General features: G+C 42.2%; 1 protein-coding gene across 1 annotated transcript in view; it reads left to right on the top strand.

The window, feature by feature from the left end:
* Positions 1-21204, top strand: part of RSPO3 (R-spondin 3) — a 58598-nt gene that overhangs the window by 33926 nt on the left and 3468 nt on the right. The window contains exon 4 of the mRNA XM_059842163.1: positions 1906-2103. Coding sequence (XP_059698146.1) covers positions 1906-2103 — 198 coding nt within the window. The remainder of the gene's footprint in view (positions 1-1905; positions 2104-21204) is intronic.

Below are 21204 nucleotides of genomic sequence, written 5' to 3'. Positions count from 1 at the left end.
GCATGTATGCAAGAACATTTTGAAGCTTACCTTTTCAAAGGTGAAGGCTAAAAACTAATATATTAAGGAAACATCCCCCAAAAAACCTCCAATCTCCAAAATGGTGCAATAATCACCTGATTTCAGAAAATGAGGATTACAAATAGGGTGTCACTGACACTGAAGGAGTGAGGTTGATGTCATTGTGACTCACTGGCTGTGGAGAAGAGACTTGCTTTTGTGTCTTGAGCCTCTGACTCAAAAGCTCCAATTATTCACACAAGGGCAACTTTGGATGTCACCACATCTAACTGTCTGCTCCATCCCTCAGCCATCCCTCCAAATGAAAGAAGAACAAGTGATATGTTTGCCTGTGAACAGCTGCAGTTGGCATCCCCCACCACGGGCACACTGAAGCTGTGGCAGGGCTCAGCTTATTTTAGTACGTTGGCTGTTTATTGTGGTGGCTGAGGGCCATGAGCTGCAGTGCAAGCTGTAACCTCTTCAGCCACCAGCAACCAGAGAGCACTTAGGCACAGTCTGGCCGTGATGGAAATCTTCTCCACAGCACCATGCACATAGCTCCCTCTAGCATCAAGTGTTTTGGAGGGGAAGTAATGCAGGAATAAAGATAATGAGCAGTAGTTTGGTGTTTTCCTTCTCAAATATATATTTGGTCAGGTGGTAGTGTAGGCTTTTATGGTTTTATTTTCAAGAAAAGACTTTAATCTTTGAAAGAAATTCAAGGCATCATTTTTGTTTCTTGATGGCTGTTTCCAACTGCTGTAGACTCAGCTGCTATAACAATTAGTCAGTCTCCGAGAGGAAAAGCCATTTAAAGCTATGCAGTAAAACCAGAACCTTTTTGTGCATGTGAAAGCCAATTATTTTAGCAGAAGAGCTCCAGTGTAACATGAAAAAAAAGACCCATATGACAATCCACTGAAGGAAGGTTCAAAGATTGCCTAAAGTCTGTTATATTTCTAGGTTCCAGAAAATTTAGAAGTAAATTCTTGATCTGGAAAAATGTTGACTTGCTAATTCCTCCTTATAGAGGACTGGAAGTCTCTCCTTCTTCAGTGGTGACTTACAATAAGCACATAGTTGGACTTAAAGTAAATATATATATTTACTATCTTTTTTCAAGAGAAAGATAGCAAGATGGCATAATAGAAGGATAGCTATTATAAAAGCATATTGTTAGCCTTCCAAGTTTATTCCCATTTTTTGTTTACACTCTTTGGATAAGCGTGAAATGACACACCTTCTGACTTCCAAACAGTACAGGATGCACATTCACATCACTCTGGTTTAGAAAGGGTAACCTGCACCATTCTGAAAAGCTTGAAGCCTCACACTGACCCAAATTCTCCTCTGCTTTGCCTGTTTCTAGCTTGTGTATGCTACAGATGATGGGTCTTTAGATGGACAAAGACACTTGACTTCCAGTGTACCATCTTTTGATATCAGTTGGTCCTTTATAACTATCAATTTCCAAATTTCTGTCTTTGAGACAAGCTGCAGCAGCTTGACCCAATGGCTTCACTCACCTTTCACACAGGCATGACCAAAGTCTATTCCACTGAAGCTAAAAGGGCTTACAGCTCCATCAAACCAAAGCAAAGTCAGAACAAACCCCAGTAACTGATTCCACTGAGACCAGCTGTGCTGTTATTGCCTTGTTTCAGGAATGTAATTACAAAATAGTGAGTAGAAAATAGTAACTGTCATAATCATTTGACATTATTTTGTTCTGCATATCCTTAACAGTTCAATTTCTGTCAATTCATTGCTGCAACCCACAACTGATTAATTCCATTAGTTTATTCCACCTTTTGGCTGATGCAGAATGAAAATAATGTATCATATGTATTCTGTATACAGAAGTATATTGGTCAGGCTAAGTTTGTTCTATGTTTATTGCAGTGCACTGCGAAACTAGTGAGTGGAGTCCGTGGAGCCCTTGCATGAAGAAAGGAAAAACTTGTGGTTTCAAAAGAGGAAATGAAGTAAGGGTCAAAGAGATCATCCAGCATCCATCAGCAAGGGGAAATCCTTGCCCAGCTACAACCGAGAGCAGAAAATGTATTGTACAAAGAAAGAGATGTCAGAAGGAAGGAAAAGGTACCAAGTTATCATCATAATAATATAAGATTGGTATGGTGGCTTTTTTATAATTCACACCTGAATTCTTAGGCCTTGATTTCAGGCTTCACCAAAGCTGCTCTTGATGTGGTGGTTTTTGGGCTGGAGAGAATTGTGCCTTTGCCTGCAGTAAATAAAATCCTAACACTGCTCAAAAAATGTGCTTTGTGTGATCTAGAGAGGACAGGGTGGGCTGGAAGGGAAGACACTTTGTCTCCCAATTTTGTCTGCTGAAAGAGTTGCCAAGATGAAAAGTTGCATTGTAGTGCTCAGAACAAACAGATCCATCATAAAACATGTCATGGTGGGTGTTGTCTGTTGGGTATCAGGCAGCCAAGTTTCGTGCTTCAACAGAGGGATTCCTACAAACCAGTTCCCATTTCATGCTTCCCTACAAGATTTTAACTCTTGTAAATGCAGTGCTGTGGCCTCTCTCCCAGCCTGAACTCTTTTTACTAGCTCTGGCTGAACAACACAACCTGATCCTGACATCTGCATCTGGGTCATCGAGTTCCAGCATGGGAGAAAGATCACAGCGTTGCATGGCAGACAAGGGAAACTCTGCTTGGTTTCACCCAAGAAGCAAGACTGCCAGCAGAACTGTCCCCCCATGCAAGGCAGCTTGTGGGACTTACTCCCCAGCATGACAGTGAGGGAATGGCATCGCATTTGTTAAGACTGGGAGATGCTTAAAAAGTCTATGAAATAATAATTTACGCAAATTCCACACAGTAGATACTGTTGTTTGATTATTCTCCCCTTCTTGCAGAGGGGAAGTTACTTGATCTGTCCTCAGGGCAGTTACTGTGATTGACACTGGAGGAACTATAGACTATTTCCTTTTCTCCATTCCTTCAATTTTCTCTGTCCCTCCCATTTCCCCATCTCATCTATTTCTCTTTCCTCCCACCCCTTCTGAGGGTGAGTGGAAGAGGTGGAGCAGCTGCCCCTCCATGTGAACATCTGTGAGGCAGCAGTAGCTGCTGGTACCAAGCAACAACCCGCTGTTCCCGTGTTAAATGATGGCCAGGGTTGCTGCAGATGATTTAGGGAAACACAAGGAGCTTGGATCTTGTAACCATTTTGAAGGTTAGCTCATCCCTGGAGATGCACCTCATGAGAAGGACAATCATGTTATTAGAGAGAATCTAAATGAGGGCCAGAAAGATGTTGAAGGGCCTTGAGGGGAAGCCATATGGGGAGCAGCTGAGGTCACTTGGTCTGTTCACCCTGGAGAGGAGGAGATTGAGGGGAGATCCCCTTGCTGTTCACAGCTTCCTTGTGAAGGGAAGAGAAGGGGCAGACACTGATCTCTTCTCTGTGCTGACCAGTGACATGACCCAAGGGAATGGCCTGAAGTTGCATCAGGAGAGGTTAAGGTTGGATATCAGGAAAAGATTCTTCAGCCAGAGGGTGACTGGACACTGGAACAGGCTCCCCAGAAAAGTGATCACAGCAACAAGCCTGGCAGAGTTCAAGAAGCTTTTGGACAATGCTCTCAAGCACATGGTGTGACTGTTGGGATGTCCTGCTCAAGGCCAGGAGTTGGACTTGATGATCCTTGAGAGTCCCTTCCAACTCAGCATGTTCTCTGATTCTGCTTCTATAGTTAGAGGGAGGATCTTACGGACCAGAGAGCTACAGGTGACTCCTCCTCACCCAAGAACTGGGTAGCTCTACTGATCTGTAGGGCATAGATAGTACCTCCTCCTCCTTGGGTCAGGCAGTGTCCTGAAGAGGTAGAGAGCTGTACCTGTGTCATGGTCACAGTCAAGACAAGCTTTATACTGATTCCCATTAGAAATCCTACAGATTTCTATGTTCAAAATGTCCATGCTTAGTTCTGTTTCTACACAGTGGCACAACTTAAAACAGCCTCTCATTAGCCCACTGTAAAAGAGTCCATTTTTTTTTTTTTTTCCCTACCAAAGCCTAATCCTGACAGAGATGAAAATATAGGACTGAACTGTAATTTTGGACGATGAAACTGGGTTTTTTTTGAGGCGATGATATTATGTGTTTGCTTATAGCAATTTGGCAAACACTTCAGATTGGACAAGACATTTCTCTTTGAGAAATGCCTGCTGTTCCTGTGTAATAAGAACTTTAGAAGAAACTATTCACGTATTTTGCTATCCATTCTTATTTTATGGGATTTGAGCCAAACCATACTTGAAAAATACTGCGCGCCACAAGAATTTGTTCACAATCATGAATCTTTTTCTTTCCTTCTTTACTGCAATATGCATAAAGGTAGGCTTTTTTTCTTCTTTTGAGCAAGTCACATATTCTAGCCTGTATTGTGCTCAGTAGATAATTCCTTCAAATGAGGAACCTGTGTTCCCACTCTGACTGTGCCCTTGGGATTTGTATGCCTGTGTCTGAGACCCCCTTTTTTTTTTTAAAGATAATTCTTAATAAAACTGAGGAATATCAAAGAGCTTCAAGGGATGAATTATGGTGACAGGCTAGGAAGGTAAGAATTAAGCTATAAGTTGTCCTTCTACTCCTACTGAAATGGGGAAACAAAGCTTTCCAAGTCAATCTCCAGGCAACATATCTTCCCTACTGCAACTGTCCCTTATTACACAAAAAGAAATTTCTATTCCCCTTTGAACAATAGAATAATTGCCCAAGAAAGCAAGCCAGGCTCTGTTCTCAAGGCTAGCTGTGCCCTGTCAGTGAGTGCAGAAGGAGGTGACAACAGAAACGCTTGAAAGGAAAGGGAAAGTCAATAAGTTTGTATTTACTGTTGAGAAATATTGAAAAGGCTCTTTTGTATTGTACAACTTCCCGTGGCCACTCAGGCATTGCTTTAGAGTTGAACTTCCATGGCATTGGCTTTTGAAGCGTTGCAGCAGACCCGGCAGTGACCAGCAGTGCTGCTAATCTTTTCTCCATGACCATGGAGAGAGGGTCAGCTCGGTCACTCTTGGCTGTTTCCATGTTGGATGGATGTCTGTGGCTCAGGGATTTAGGTCAAAGACCACATGATGACGGGGTGTGCTCGTCACAGATGCCTCAATGACTTTGCTGGAGACGTTGAGGTCAGCGACAGGATGTTTCTCAGGGAGGGCGCTGCTATCGCACAGCAGCAAGGACACGTCTCTGGAACAACCAGGCAAAACGAGATAAAGCAGATGAAGGGGGCTTTTTTTCTTTGTTTCCATCTGCTGATGTGTCATTGGAGCTGATGAGATGACTTGCAACCCTTTATTCGCCCTTCACTGGCTATGTAATGATGTTTCACTGTGAGAAGATGATAATATTTTCAGAATAGATGCAAACAAATGGGAATAATGAGGATACAAATAGCTCAATTAGCCTAAAATATTCTTTTTACTTATTTTAGCACTAAATTAGTTGATCCCAGTGTGATCTGACATGGTAATTCCCATTTGTTTCACATACAGGCCCCTTTTGTAGTTCAGTCCCATCCAAAACTCACTGTAATTTATTTCATCATTCTCCTCTTTTAATCCCATGATGTTGTGTTCTTTCAAGTCTGCATGACTATGTGATATTAAGTTCCAGTTTTTTCTTCTTCCTTTCTTTCCCTCACACTTTTTGTTTTGTTCACCCAGTGCAGCATACTGTAACTTTTACCTTCCCACATGTAACACATCCTTGGCTCCTACCTGTCATTGACAGATAAAAATTGAGACACGCGTTTCTCATGTAGCCGTGTCTGTAAATGGCAAATAGATGTCCTGGAAAAGCAAAAGAGCTTTCAGAGCTCCTCAAACACTGCAAATTATCCATCAATATTATTTCTTTGACTTAATAAATGTGCTCTGGCCTAACACAGGTCCCTTGGGACTACTGTCTGCAAATGTATGAGACTGACTTTATTGGACGAAAGACAAATATTCTGAAATTCCGATATTCTGCATACAAAAAGTATTTGTGGGGCAAGAATTGCATGTTTTCATGACTAATTCTGCCAAGAAGAGAATATTCAACATATGACTTTCTGCTAAGTCCAAATTAAACCCCCCCATCGATCAGACAATTTCAAGTACTTCCAGAGAATATGTTTTGATCAGTTTGAACATAATAAAAGAACTCACCAAAATTAAAATTAGTTATGAACAAGAAAGACACCTTAGAAATCTGGGTATTATGCAAGTCAATAGGTAGATGACATTGGTTACACAGCTGCATTATTGTAAGCAAATAAATACATTTTAATTGTTTCTCGTTCTTATATTGAATTTTTGCACCCTGGTGGTGTTTCTATGTTCAGAGGACAGAAGCAATATTAACTTAACTGTGTCCCATTCTGTGCCAATACAAACCAAAGAAAAGAAAGTTCCTGTTCCTGACAGGCAAAATTTCAAGCATTAGACATGAAGACATGGGAAGGTGAATGTAGAATAGCATGTTTCTTTTTCATTGTGGAATGTAGCACTTGTCACCTTGTACAGTCTGAAAGCAGGATACTGTTATGAGAGGAAGAGGGATAATTTTAGTCAAAATTCAAAAGACTACAACCCCCCAGAGATGAGGTAGCTTGTCAGCTAATGGTTTAAGCTCTAAGGAGAATAGAGACACTATGCTATGATTCTTTTTAAGTTTACTGCAGGAATAAGAGAGAGAGAAATGCCTTGGAGGTGAGGAGCTGAATTCTAGATGCAGACCTGTGAACAGAAGGGAGCTAAGGGAACAAGATTTATTGCTAAGGAATTTTAGTGAGGAAGTACATAAATTTTGTGTAAATAAATTAAAATAATAACTTCTATACTGTATGACATACATGTGAATATAAAACTGCAGGTTCCATTAAATAGCCTAGAGAACTGAGACTCAACTCATTTCTGTTGTTTCTTTGTACTAGTTCTTCCACCTCTTATAAGTCCACATAATGCTTCCAAACATATTAATCAGATAATGTCTGAAGAAGTCTTCAACTGGCTGTGGTGTGAGGAGGGAGTCCAGTCAGGATGAGTGCATTTCAGGGGAGCCACAGGTCAGCCACAGTAAAACAAAACTTTGAAAAATACTCATGTTCAATACTAATTTTACCTAGTCTTGGCAAAATTGGGTCAGAGCAGCATTTCATTGTGTTGATAAACTTGTAGTAATGGCTGTACATCTACTTATTCAAATGAATAGTCTATCCTTATACACTCCATACTCCAAAGATAAAAGTCTCTTCCCAAGGCAATGGAGGAATGGAGGTCCACACCACTTCAGTGATTCCTAGGAGTACTGTTTTTAAGCAAATATTTTTCTGAATTAAAAAAAAAAAGACTACAATTTAAAATATCTCTGGTATTGACTACTTTTACTTAATCACATTTAAGTCCTAAGCATGGCTATGTGGGAAAGTAAGATATTCCTATCAGAGTCCATTCCTCAAGTCACATCCTCTCACTCACATAAAGCTCAGTGGCATTTAAAACAAGAGGGCTGGAGCATGTGAGCCAGGGAGGCATCCCAGTACAGAGTTCACTCGTGTAACTGTGAGAGATGGGGTGTCCTGTGTGAAGGTCACTAGTGTGGTTATGGTTAATGACCTTACTCCATGGCAGGTCACAGGACTTCTGAAACCTCAAAATGAGCACGCAGCTAATTACTGCATCCCTGTGTTTACATATTGCATATGCCAATGGGCCCTAGCTCTGGCCTTTGCGAGCCTGAGTTACTATAATTGAGGAATCTGTCTTGTGAAGAGTTTGGTTGTTTATTTTCCATTTGTTGCTGCCAAGAGGGCTTCTCATTTCCTTTCCTTGCAAGGGTTTTGACTCTTTAACTTTAACACATTTCCAGCCTCCAATAGTAAGGCTGCTGAGCCCGGGAATCCACTAGCTGCAACACGAAGGGAAATGGCATCCTGAGGATACCCCAAGTGAGGCAGAGCACGGTCAGCACCCAGCTGCCACTGCCACTGGCCAGAAAACATGGGCACAACCTAGAAAAGAGATCTGGTTGAACAGGCTTCAGAGGGAAAAATAAGGCCAAAATGAGTCAAAATGATTTGTGATTCCAAAATAGCTAATAGTAGAGAATACACTGACTAGAAATCAAGGGTTGAAAATGCTGGAAAAAAATATTTTTAACCTTGTAGCATTTTCAAGATTTGATCATAGGCAGTTTTGAAAGTTTTACTACGCTACTACCTGCAAACAGAGACATTCAAATCTGAACTAATTAGCAGTAATGTGTAATTTAATGACAAGTTATTTTGTTTGTGCTACTGTGAACATTAAATTCTCATCAAACCTCCCAGTTCTGACAGACACACATGAACCACACAAGCAGGTAGTACATCCATACTGTGTGCCCCTGTGTATATGGTACTACACATGAATGCACACCCTCTGTACACATGCACCATGCCAAGGTTGTGATCTCTGAATAATATGCATCTTGATGAACAGTCAGGTGAAAATGGTTGTGCCCTCAGACATCAAAATTAGTTCAAGCCCTGCTGGGTGCTGGGCTGATACTGTCTCTGTGCTCCTTGGAATATGTTCTCCTTTCCTGCTACTAGCTCCTCTCTTGCCACCTTCTGCCTCCTCCCTATCTTGGGGAGCCTGGGAGCAGTGGGGAAGCAACTCAGATGCCCTGAGCTCCTCTGGAGCATGCTATAAAAAAGGTGCTGGACATGCTGTTGATAAAAAGCATCAACCTCATATTAACAGGAATAGTGTCAAAGCTGAGACAGAAGTATGTGGTCAATTGTTCTTGTAAGGGAAGTGAATCAGAAAAAAGCTGATTGCATTCTTTTATTAAAATGTGAACAATGTGAAAGCTGTCCTCCTCAGATCACTAAACCAAATAAGGGAGAGAAATCAGCTCTTTTTCTCTTCTAATCTTCCCTTTTGGTGCCTCCTTGTGCTCCAGAATTGGCTAGCTAACTATATTTTAGATGCCTGAGCTTTGTAGGAAAATCTGAAGGGAATACAAGCCCCTCAAGAACCCTTCCTCCTCCCCCTTGCAAAGTATCCATCAGGTATTCATTCAGCACTAAATTTCTAGCACCTGCCTAAACTATTCCCTCTTGAATAAAAATGTTTGGGATTGAAAGCTCCAGTTTCAGAAAGTGAAACCCACATCTGTGTCTATTCTGTGAAAGAAAAGAAGGCAGAGGTCTGCTCCTTGCCCACAAAGTCCAGGCCCACCTTCTGGCTTGCCACCAAACCAGCTGGGGCTATTCCCTCCATAGCAGATACGACTGGGGAAGAGGGCAGGTCAAACAGAGCCCTTAAACAAACTCCCAGTTGTGTTATGCAGACTGGCAGGAGTCTGCCTAGTCTCTGATCTTCCTCCCTGGCACAGCTGGAAACAACTGTGGCACAACTTATTCATGGCACCTTCACCTTCGGTGGCTTCCCATCGTTTTAGGGAGAGGCACACAGGAAACCACTGCAACCACTCTCCCCTCTCTGCAGGGCTGCAGGGCAGAGGCAATGTGCAAAAGAGCAGCGTTCTCCTATTTTCACCATTCTCTCCTATGCCTCATCCCTTCCTTCCTCTGCCAGAACGTCCTCACATACCCCCCTGGCCTTCTATCACAGCTCAGAGCTGATGCTACTGAAGTCCTTCCCCTAACTCCTAGTGACGTAAGGAGCACTTTCTGAGGAAGGGACACGTTTGTCACCGCTGGGAGAGGAAATGAGGCGCTTCCAGGATGTGTGCCACAGTGGGATACCATCACAACTTCTTTCTGTTGACGCTTCAGCAGACCCCACATCAAGCTGTTTTCTCACATTTGGACAATATTGCTCCAAAGCAAATGTGAAGGGACGTGGCTGCTGGGAGCAGGGCCCGCCTGGCTCTGACCACCTGGAGACCTAAACTCTTCACTGCTTTGACCTGAGCATCCTGGAAAGAGGAACAAATGCAAGAGAGAAGTTTGATAGGGCATCTATCAAATTTAGTCCAAGAATGCAAAACATTTGGGGTATGTGAGCTACAGAGTAAATCAGGCTGTGGATGTTTCAAGTCTAATGGCGACACATCCAGCACTGTTTAATCAGCTAAATCCTGGGCTATGGAACACTTCCATGTATAGCAATGCTGTTATAACACTGCAGTCATGGGCAGCATGGCACTCATTCATTATTGTGTTACAGCTGCCCTCATTTTAAAGGGCCTGATCCAAGACCCACTGAAATCCCATTGACTTCAGAGTACTGTGGATCTAACCATAAAGCAGGGATTTTCAGCATTCCTTTGTAACAAAGTGAAAACAAAGGAGCACTTTTTTGGCTGCTGTTTCTCCTCATCTCTCTGGATATTTGCCTTTTCTTCCCCACCCAGGAAGCTCTGTTTGTTTTTCCCCACCCAGATCTCTGCATCTCCAGTCTCATTGTCTCTTCTCAGCTCACTCTCCCAGCCAGCTCTGACACCTGATGTAGCCTTTGGTCTGCTTCGGCTGCCACCTCCCAGCTCCCTTTCACCTTCATCACTTTGAAAAGGGTATGAAGTTAAGTTATGAAGTTAAACACTTGCTGCGATAACCTGGTGTTGTAAAGGTCCAAGGAAGCTTTAGAACATTCCCAATGAGATGATAACACCCAGTGTTATTCTCAGAGATCCTAAAGATCGGGAGAGAGGTTGTGGGAATCTCTATGGAAGATTTTTAAAGAGGTTAGACAAACAATCATCAGAGCCAGCCTAAGTATAGCAGCTCAGCTTCATAGACCAGTAAGGGACTAGATAATTCTTTGATAAGCATTTATAAAATGGCAAAATTTCCATAAAACTTTTTCTTGCCTGTTGCTTTCTGCAAAACTCCCACAAAAAGACAGCATACTGCCTATTTGCAGAGCACAAATCCAAGAATCTCTATCCACTGACATCAGTATAAGGCCTCCTGCTGTCATTTACCAAGCTCAGACTTTCATTTGGGCCTGAGTCAAAGAACTGAAATCAACTTTTCATCATTTTTGTCCTGTTTAGTCACTTGCATTGCAGAGATATCTGTTCATGTTTCTCTTGCATTCACCAGCTTTGAATAATTGTTACAGGAAGAGTAGAGGGCTGGATTTTCTTGCTAATTTACAAGAGATAGAAGGTAGGAACTCTCTGCCAATGGAAACGTGTCTATTTTGAGAGCAGATGCAGATATGGTCCATGAGGGGCATATTGCTCTATGATTAGGCCTGAAAAAAAATAAAACGAGGACAGATGCAAACAAATATTATTTTTCAGTAATTGAAGTAATTGAAATTACTTTGTTGAAGTAATTTTGCACTAACAAAAAATTAACGGAAGAAAAAACTCAAAAACCCAACCACATTTAAAAATGTGGTGGCCATGCAAGATTCAGAAAAAGCATTTTCTAAATTTTCTATTTTTAGTTTGTTGAAATTCAAAATGGTAGCTAAAAAATTAACTGGTGTTCCATGAGAGAAACGTATACAGCTAACATTAGGGTCAGAATGAGACAATTAACTGTGGGGATTTTCTATTGTTGTTTTGTTTTACAAGCAAAATGACCCAGTAATGAAATTTCTCAATTCTAATCTAATCCTCCCCAATATCTACAGCAAACAGTAGCCCCAGTGTAAAGATTTACAGCTACAGTTATGTCTCTGCTTTGTTCTTGAGCGTGTATTTACTTCTGCCCATTTGCTTTCTGAAATTCTCTCTCATTTGTCATCTGAAGAACTCCATTTAAAAGGAAAACAGGCTTCAGACATGAAACACAGCTACATTCCTGAAACATGAGATGAACAACCTTTAATTCATGCAACCTTTCATTTACAGTAATGTTTAATGGATGGGCTGGTTTCATTATGGACAATGCCTCTCCCTGTCATTAGCCTGCAGAAAGGGCTAAAACTCTTAAGCATTTAAAGGAGCTCCATTTCAGGCTCTGTACTCCCTCCTCCCCTCCCTCCCCCACTCCCCATCACCCCTTGTGACTGCCCTTTTTCTAAGTGCACAATCTAAATGCTACACTCTGCAAATTGCACTTATTGCTGGCCTCGAGCGTTGAAGAACCCTTCTGAGCACTTTTTATACAAACCCTCACAAGGTCAGAGTTGGAAAAATCTCAGCTGGTGGACTTGGATCCCATGAGCGAGTGACCATTTATAATTAATATTAATGAATGGCAGATGACAGATGTTTATTGCCTAAGCAGAAACGTGCATTGCTAAACCAGAAGTATTTAGTTTAAATCCAGAAGAACTGACTTTATTTCTTGTATGGATGTGGAGTGGTGGTGGGGAATTCCAGTGGGTGATCCAGCCCTTGCTACCTTTAAGCATGAGCATGGAAACAATAATTTTTTTTAAAAAGAATCCTGAGCTCTCTATTTGAAGCATGACATTTGGTCCAAAACATTAACTGAAGTAAGGAGAACTCTCTGTGCACTTTGGCAGCTCTGATTTGCAGCAGTAGTGGCTTTTATCCATCGAGTCTAAAACACTAAAATTAAGGAACTCTTACCTCTGTTTTACACCTGTGGAACCTGAGAAAGTAATTTAAAAGTAGTATTATAAAGAAAAAATAGTCTTTGTCACTGAGAAAAAGAATTGCATTCCCAGACACAGTATATTTTTTGTTGCTGGATTTTTTTTTCCATAGTGGTCTTAAATTAAACTAAAGCTATGATACATAAATCTTTCAAGTTTAAATGTGACACAATGGAAGATGTAACATGGAGATGGAAGAGTCTTGTCTCTGTGAATACTTAAGGCTGATGGAATCTCTGGTTTTGATCTGAAAGAAACTCTTATAGCACATAAATTAACTTCCTGGACATAGAGACATCTTGGATAACATTTTCAAAAGTACAACAACAACAATTTCAAGTAATTTCTTAGAGTTTCTGGTTGAGGCTGGAGTAAGAGTCTGTTTGTTCTGAATCCCTTGGACAAAGCATCCTGCTCCTTATAGTATCTTGCTACAGTATGTGTGCACCAATTATTTGCTGTTTTCTTGCTCCTGAGATCTTTACAGTGTCTGTAAACTGTTTTTGAGTATGCCATTCCAGACCCTTGCAAAATATTATTTGGTTTAGTGGCTACAGGGTTGGTCTCAGTTCTTAAAACAATGTCAAATGAATTGCTAACAAAAGCAGGTGGTGCTTAAATCTGTAGAAATAGTGAGCAATTTCTGCTTTTGGCTGAAGCAGAATTTCTTGGAGCAGGCAAGAAAATTATTAGTTACTGAGTTTGAAAGAGAAACATGAACATATTTGGTGACTACTGTACAGTGGGCTTCTTCACCTGGAGGCAGGAGGCAGCTGGAGAGAGAGGCTGCTGATCCCCACAGTCCCAATTTCTTCCAGAGAATCCTGACTCTGTGCAATACATCGTTGTACTGAAAATATCACTTGCTGAACTTTTGCACCAGGTTCCTTAGAACCTTTCTTGCATTCCAGCAGTTCAGCTCCTGTAACCAGCCCTGCTGTTCAGGCTGCACACACACCAGAGGAACACCTAGGGGTGTTACCATTTTACCAGCACTGCTGTAACACTCTCAAGGCACCTGCCAAGTCGAAAAATAAAACACGCAAGTTGTGCTGAATGGCCACTGTGCACTGATGGCAGGATCTGTGTGAGACAGGACATGGGGCAGATCTCCTGGTAGAGGTGGATCAGGGATTCCAGAGCTTCCTTAGCACTTGGGGGTGCTCTTTCATGAGAGGCTGCATTCTCATCTCAGTGGGGGCTGCATCTCCTCCAGCCTTTGGGCCACAGGGGCTTGCCTGCATCCATCTCAAGGGCATGGCAGTCAGTTAGTGAAGTATTCTAAGTGATGCACTGTCACATGGCAAAATCATTCTTCACATTCCACTTCCAGCTACTCATAAAGCTGGCTGCTCACTTCAGTGCGCAAAGCTGTGTTACTACAAAAAGCTCTAAATGCAAAGATCATCCTCAGAGGAATTTAAAAAGAATAAACTTATCACATTCTTGGTGAAGGAAAAAAAAAATAAAAGAAGGCAAGATAGCCTGGATAAAATTCACATGGACAACTCCTATCTGTGATTCATGTTAAACTGAAGAATTATGGGCAATGTTAAAATATTTGCATTCAAGTTCCTTTTGTGCATATCCATCACAAACCCCACTCAGAAATACTTTTTAAAATATTTTATAGGCATTGATTTTCCAAAGAAATGGAAAATACCAGATTACCAGAGTCATCACATTTCCCAGAAACTTGCTGATTTCAATGAAGCCCCAGTTGAAAGCAGGCAGTTTTTTGAAACAACCTTGCCTTTGTGTTAGGTTTCTGCCTAGTATCCTTTCAGCTTGTCCATTGGGTTGGCCTCTGGCAGCCCACCTGGCAGGCTGACAAAGACTCAACAGCCTGAAAACCTGAGATCCCTTTGGCAACTTGGTCCAAGATTCCTAGGCTTCATTGAGCTCAATTCTGAATCCTTCTGGCATATAAATTCCCTAAGCCTTTTTCAGAGGCAGACCATGAGTCTTGGTGATCCCAATGTCCTTCTCTCCACCCGATAAACTGCCAGGTGTTCTCTCAATAGGTAAGAAAAATCCTTCAGAAACATATGGAGATGGCCAAAGTTAAATTTCATGTCACCCTTTCAGAGGGGGAATTTTTGAAGTCTCTGATCCATATGAAATTTAGAAGTCTGACCTGTCACTTTAATCAATGTGAAAATGTATTTGGAAATATTGACACTACTTAGAGAGGGGAGGATCAATGTTTTGGCCAGCTGAAATAGCACACACACACTGGAGACACAAAACAGAAAGGGACAGTCAATTTTCAACACCTTGGCTTGAAAAGTATCCTTGAAAGCAAATTCTCCCTTCAGTTACACCAAACACCAACCTCAGTGACCCCTGTGTGTTCGAGCAAGTACAACACAGAGGTCAGAATCAGGCCTCTGGTGAATTTTGGTAAAAACAGCCCGCTTCTGTGCTGATGGATTTGCTGAGAGGATCCATCAGGAGCTGCCGTCCCCCTGTGTGTTACCTGCTGCTGACAGGCTGGTCCAGCTGTTCAGCTGGCCTGGGGTGTACAGGGACTCCTGTCTACCTGTCAGCACAAGCATCACCCCAGGCAGAAACGCAAACAAACGATGCTCAGAGTGGAGGGGACAAGTGAACCGTGCTGAGAGGGGCCAGAGGGGCATCCTGTTGACTCCTCATCTTCCTTTACCTTCCTGGCATATCAGAAAACTTAAGAAAATGTAAGGAGAGGACTCCAGGGGGAAGGTACACCTATACCAGCAAATGAAATGGTGGAAGATGCCCAGGCTCCCTGCTCCTGGTGTACAGTACCAGGGCAGGAAGTGCTGGCCTGATTCAAGTGCTGGGTTCAGCATTTGCTAAATGCGTCCAGGATCTGTACCTAATCACCAGTACAGCCCAGCTCTGAGCCATGGTCGATAATGCAAAAAGGCATTCCTTGGAGATGCACCCAGGTATTGGGGTCATATAAATATCACCTGAATTACCAGGTTCCATTGAGGCAATCAGTTTAAGTAAAGTTGAGGAAAACATCTTTCCTCACTTATCCCCCCCTTCAGAGCACACTGAGCACAAATCTGAGTACCAAAGAAACAAGTTTCTTTGGGGGTTTTCTCCATGTTACTATTATACTAGAAAGAGTTTAAATGTCTGCTGAGGCACTAGCATCTGTCTCTTATCATGTATAACTTTTCTTGATTATTTCTAGAGTGGCAGACTAAACATGCAGCTCTGACATAATGCAGCATCACATTTTTATTTCTGGTTTGTTCAAAAGACTGCTCCAGCTGAAATAAGTCTCTAAAAAGGACTTTATTTATGACCTCAATCCAAGCTAACAGGAGGGCTTAGATTATTGGTGACTAAAAGGAAAACAGGCTATTAGAGATTTTACTCAATATCCTGATGCTCTAACAACAGGGTAAGGGCTTTTGGTACCGATCACTATTATTCCCAATATTTGTACTGGTTCCTGATTCTCCTAATCTTAAAAGAGGTCCATCAAGTGAATTTGGATACTCATGGACCTTTTTCCCTCTTTTAGGAGAGCTGTAAAAACCCAATCCCATTCAGAAGTCGCCATTAAAAGTCTCAAAAGAAGAAAATGTCAGTTTCCTAAACACCAGGATGGTCTAGGTCATTTCCTGTCCTAAGGAATGAGGAGCGATTTTCTGGTCTGCTAAATTGCCATTACTTTCCTGTCTTTGGAAGCTGTGTTCAGACTTAATAAGCTGCAGGTTCTTATAAGATGAAAACTGTTATGTAATTACAAAATTGGTGTTGTTAGCAGTTAATCCTGATTAAAACAAGGCTGCTAGCAAATTCCCTTGGTCCCAACAGACAAGCATGAAGGGAATAAATCCCCACAAGCATTTGTTTGAAGAGGCAGCAGTAAATGTCTCCACAAACAGCAAACAGAACTCATTATAGGAATCCTCCTTCTCTGGCTGCTTCTTTGACTGGAGGATATTCTATTTTCAGGCACTGGCAATATCTTTTCTATGGCACTGGAAAGGCACATCCAACCAGTTTCTATTGCAAGAGGTCATCACAAGCCAGGGACTTTCCATAAACCTTGCTTATGAGCTCATGAGTGTAGAAGTGTCATTTCCCAACCATCCACAGAAGAAATTATATCTCCTGACTTCCCATACACCTAACAGGATACAACTTTCTCCTTATCTCCCACAGCAGTGAAAAACTCGACATCATGTCTTGGTGTAACTAATCAGGTCAGCCTCCTCCCATTTCTCTCTGCCTGCTTCATGCCAACAGCTGTGGTGCAGGCCCCAGCTATTTTTGTATTTGGAAACAACACTCTCATTCCTGCTAATGTGCCTCCTTCAGCACTGTTCTTGCAAGGACAAGCTAGCACACACAATGTAAATAAGAACATTTTTCAAGTGAATGCAATCTGGTAGTCCAGATCCTATTTTCAGAGGCAAACAAACTTTAAGGATCCTCATACAAAGACACTTAAAGTCTACATCTAGAGAAGTATTTCCACTCTTCAGAGGAGATAGGACATGTAAGAACAAGTTAGTCACCAAGTCCCATAATACAGTTGCTCAACCATATGTTTCAATAGATTTTGAGGTATAGCATCATCATAGAATCACAGGATGGTTTGGATTAGAATGGACCATAAAGATAATCTAATTCCAATCCCCTGCCATGGGCAGGGACACCATCCACTAGACCAAGTTTTTTTTGAAGCTCTATCCAACCTTGTCTTGGACATTTCCAGGAATGGGACAGCTACAGCTTCTCTGGGCAACCAGTTCTAGAATTTCTTCCTCAGATCTTCTGTTAACTTACTGTTTTTCATTTTAAAGACATTCTTCCTTGTCCTGTCACTACCTGCCTTTGTCTTTAAAAGTCCCTTTCCATTTTTCTTGTAGGCTCCCTTTAGGTACTATAAGGCCACAATTAGGTCTCACCAAAGCCACCTCTTTTCCAGGCTGAACAATCCCAATTCTCTCAGTCTGTCCTCATAGGAGAGGGCCTTCATCCCTCTAATCATCCTGGCATCCCTCCCCTGGACTTGCTCTAAAAAGTCTGTGTCCTTCCTGTGCCTGGGACCCCAGAGATGGATGCAGTGTTCCAGGCGAGGTCTTACAAGAGAGAAGGGGCAGAATCCCCTCCTCGCCCTGCTGGCCATGTTGCTTTGGATGCAATCCAGGATACCACTCTCTTTCTGAGCTGCAGGAGCACATGTCTGGGTTATGCCCAGCCTCATCCATCAGCACTCCCAAGTCCTTCTCAGCAGGGCTGCTCTCCATCTGTTCACTGCCCAGCGTGTACTGGCACTGAGAGTTGTCCCAACACAGGTGCAGCACCTTGAACTTGGTCTTGTTAAACCTCATGAGATTCCCAAGGGCCCACTTTTTGATCTTGTCCAGGTATCTTGGATTATCAAAGATCACTACATAGAACTATGGATATGACACATGCCTTAAGATCTGTATCCATCTAGACTGGTATGGAAACCAGGTAGGCTACTGTTACGCATCTCAACAGCAGGAGACCCAAGGTTTGGCCAAGTTACTTGCTCCTTGAATGTCTTTGGACCTTAGCTCTGTTAAATGTTTTACCTATATTCTCTTCAGCATTTGGAACAGCTGCAGCAGTAAGGCAGGCCAGGAAATGCACTAAGTCATGTAGCATCTAGATTGTTCTGAAGTTGTTGACCCTCACACTCTGGTTACCCAGAAATCCAGTGATTATAAAACTGGGCCACAATAGCTAAAGAAGAAAAGGAAAAAAAAAGACTGCTGTGAAAAAAGTTATGCAGTTATGCTGTTTAAACTTCAAAAAGACATACCAGATGAATCAGCCACTTGTGGCTTGGGAATGAAAGGAGAAAGTCCATTGCATCACTGGGCAGCCGGGGGTTTGGAGAGATCTTATCTTGGCAAGTAGTGTGAGTACACGCTACAGGCCATGTTCCAGAAAAAAATGTGTCACTTTTCTTGAAAATGAGAATGATCTACTCATTTGCATAATATGTCATGACTGTATTGTTGACAGAGCTAGAGTAAGGGAGTTCAGAGCCTGGGGCATGCTTATCTTCCTGGTTTCTTTGCTCAGCATGGTTTCTTTGCGACATGCTGCTGTTGTCCAGGACACATGATGGGAAAGTGCGACAGACTTTTAGTCTAAGGACTAAAAATGCCTCTGAGAAGGGTGTGGACAGGTGGGAAGGAGAGCAACACAGTGTAGCGGCACTTAACCTTTAGGTTTTGTCCCTGTGCCTCATGGGTACAGAGGGATTGGGGCACTGGTGCAGCAGCATCAGTGCTGACAGTGCTCCAGTAGCCAGGAAGCACCAAGAGGTCAGACAAGGCTGTGGGGGGTGTGAAAGAACACTGTGGCACGTTACAGCAGTGGCTTGTGGTCTTTTATTGCAGCTCTTCAGCTTATTACAGTGTAGTGGGGAGGATTTGTGGTCCGTGGTGACAGTCACAGTAGAAGCAGTGGGACCCTTCCAGAGAGGGGCCTGTTACATCAGTGCCTGCAATCCCAACAGGAGCAGTGCCATGACCCTCTTGCTCCTTTTGCTCTCCCATAGTAAATGTCTTCGTGGGAGTGATGAAAGAAATACAATCATCACAAATGTCTGAGGCCAGATTCTCATCCCTCTGGGATTTCCATGAAGCCTACCCTGTAATACTTCCTCCCCATCAAAGTGAAGCAGTTTGCACAATCAGCTTTTATGTCTTCCTATGGTGTTTTGGGATTTTAGCACCTAAGTCCCCTGTAATAATTTCAGCTGAATATAATAGGTGGGACTAAGTGACAATGCTTAAAGCATAAGAAATCTGTCACCTGTGTTAGTTAATCCATGCCAGCCATGATTTTCTAAGTAACTGTCTGTCATACAGTGCTTCTGAGTACCAAGGCCTCCCAAGTCATGGCCAAAGCGTCCTCCCGCTAATCCATAAAATACTGCTACAGATCTAGTGGAAATACCACATCTGATGAGATAATGCACAGGCTTCTCTGAAATACCCTGGCTTGTTTAAATAGATGTATTCAGACATGGATTGTGTAAATACAGACTCAGGAATTTCTTTGACCTGGGGCTATAAAATATATTAACAAGAACTCAGCACCTTGAATCTGATTAGACATGTAATTCTATTGTTATCCAAACTAATTTAATGTCTGCATTTTATTTGAACTACTGTACTTCTCAAAATTATAGCAAGTCACTAGATTTTCATCAATATAGGAATTTGCTATTATTAGAAGCAGCAAGGTATCTCCTGTGTACCAGAAAACTCACACTGCCTGCAGATCAATTCTTCCAGTAGAGTTGTCTGTACAAAGCTTTAGTTCCAACATAAAAGCTATTTTAACACCAATTAATTACTTTATTGGAATATATATTGCAAGTATTATACATTCGTAATACAATAGTTATTAATGTATTACATTTGTAATACAATAGTACAATAATATCAGAGATGTATTAGATTCTCACGGATACTTCTCTGATATTATATATATTCTCTTCATAAGCAAAACACTCTATTGGAAAATTTTTCATCTCCTCTCGAAAAATACTTAGGCTATTTTTTTTCTACTTTTAATTTTGATCGGTTGCATTGAATCTATAAGAAGAAATAAACCTTAATAACGTTAGTGCATCATAGCAAGAATTCCGTGACTCATCGGGAAAGTTCACCCGCAGGCAAAATAAAGCAAAGACAGAGGGCAGAGCGGCAGGAAGGGCACGGGCGGGAACTTTAGGACACGACCGGAGGGGACGGGAAAGGGAACCTGCGGCTGCCGAGCCGCAGCCGCCCCCGCCCCAGCCCCGCCTGGCGCGGAGCCGCGGCGCCCCCGCGCGGGCGCCACGGGCACTGCAGCACTGCCGGGGAACGGGCAAAGACTGCAGCGAGACTCCTGCTCCTAAAATGATACCGGCTGCGGCACGGGAGAACGTTCTAAGAAGAACATTCTTGGTAAATGGAATTTAAATTCCAGGAGAAATAATATTCCTCCAGGTCATATTATTGCATCGCTTATTTCTTCGCTGAATTCCAGTTTTAATTATGGCCTTGCCTTGTCATCTTCTTCAAAGGCAAAGTAGATCATAGAAATACAGAATGGTTTGGGTTGGAAGGGGCCTTAAACGTCATCTAGTTCCATCACCCCTGCCATGGGCAGGAACACCTTCCACAAGACCAGGTTGCTCCAAGCCCCATCCAAACTGGCCACGAACACTTCCAGGGATGGGGCAGCCACAGCTTCTCTGGACAACTTGTTTCAGTGTCTCACCACCCTCACGATAAAGAATTTCCTCCTAACATCTTATCTAAATCTCTTCTCTTTTACTTTAAAACATCTCCCTCTTGTACTATCACTATTTGTCCAACAAAGAATCATTCTCCATCTTTTTTTATAAGCTATCTTTAAGTACAGAAAGGCCAACTCTTATTCAGAGATGAACTTGTAAACATAATGGCCCATGTAATTTTTGCACTTTTCATTTCACAGATAGCCAAATACCCAAATTTTCAATGAATTTCCATGATACCTGGTATCCAGTTCAATGTGCTGCTATGAAGAGTTTCAGCAAGTAGAAGAAAGAAGAAAAAATATTCAGGAACAAATCTCTGGGAAGAAGAGAGAAGGGATATGAACAGAGAGGGCGATGTACACA

This window comes from Haemorhous mexicanus, chromosome 3 (assembly GCF_027477595.1).
Source record: "Haemorhous mexicanus isolate bHaeMex1 chromosome 3, bHaeMex1.pri, whole genome shotgun sequence".
Lineage (NCBI taxonomy): Eukaryota > Metazoa > Chordata > Aves > Passeriformes > Fringillidae > Haemorhous > Haemorhous mexicanus.
Note: the sequence above shows the minus strand (reverse complement) of the source record. Positions and strands in the feature narration are given on the sequence as shown.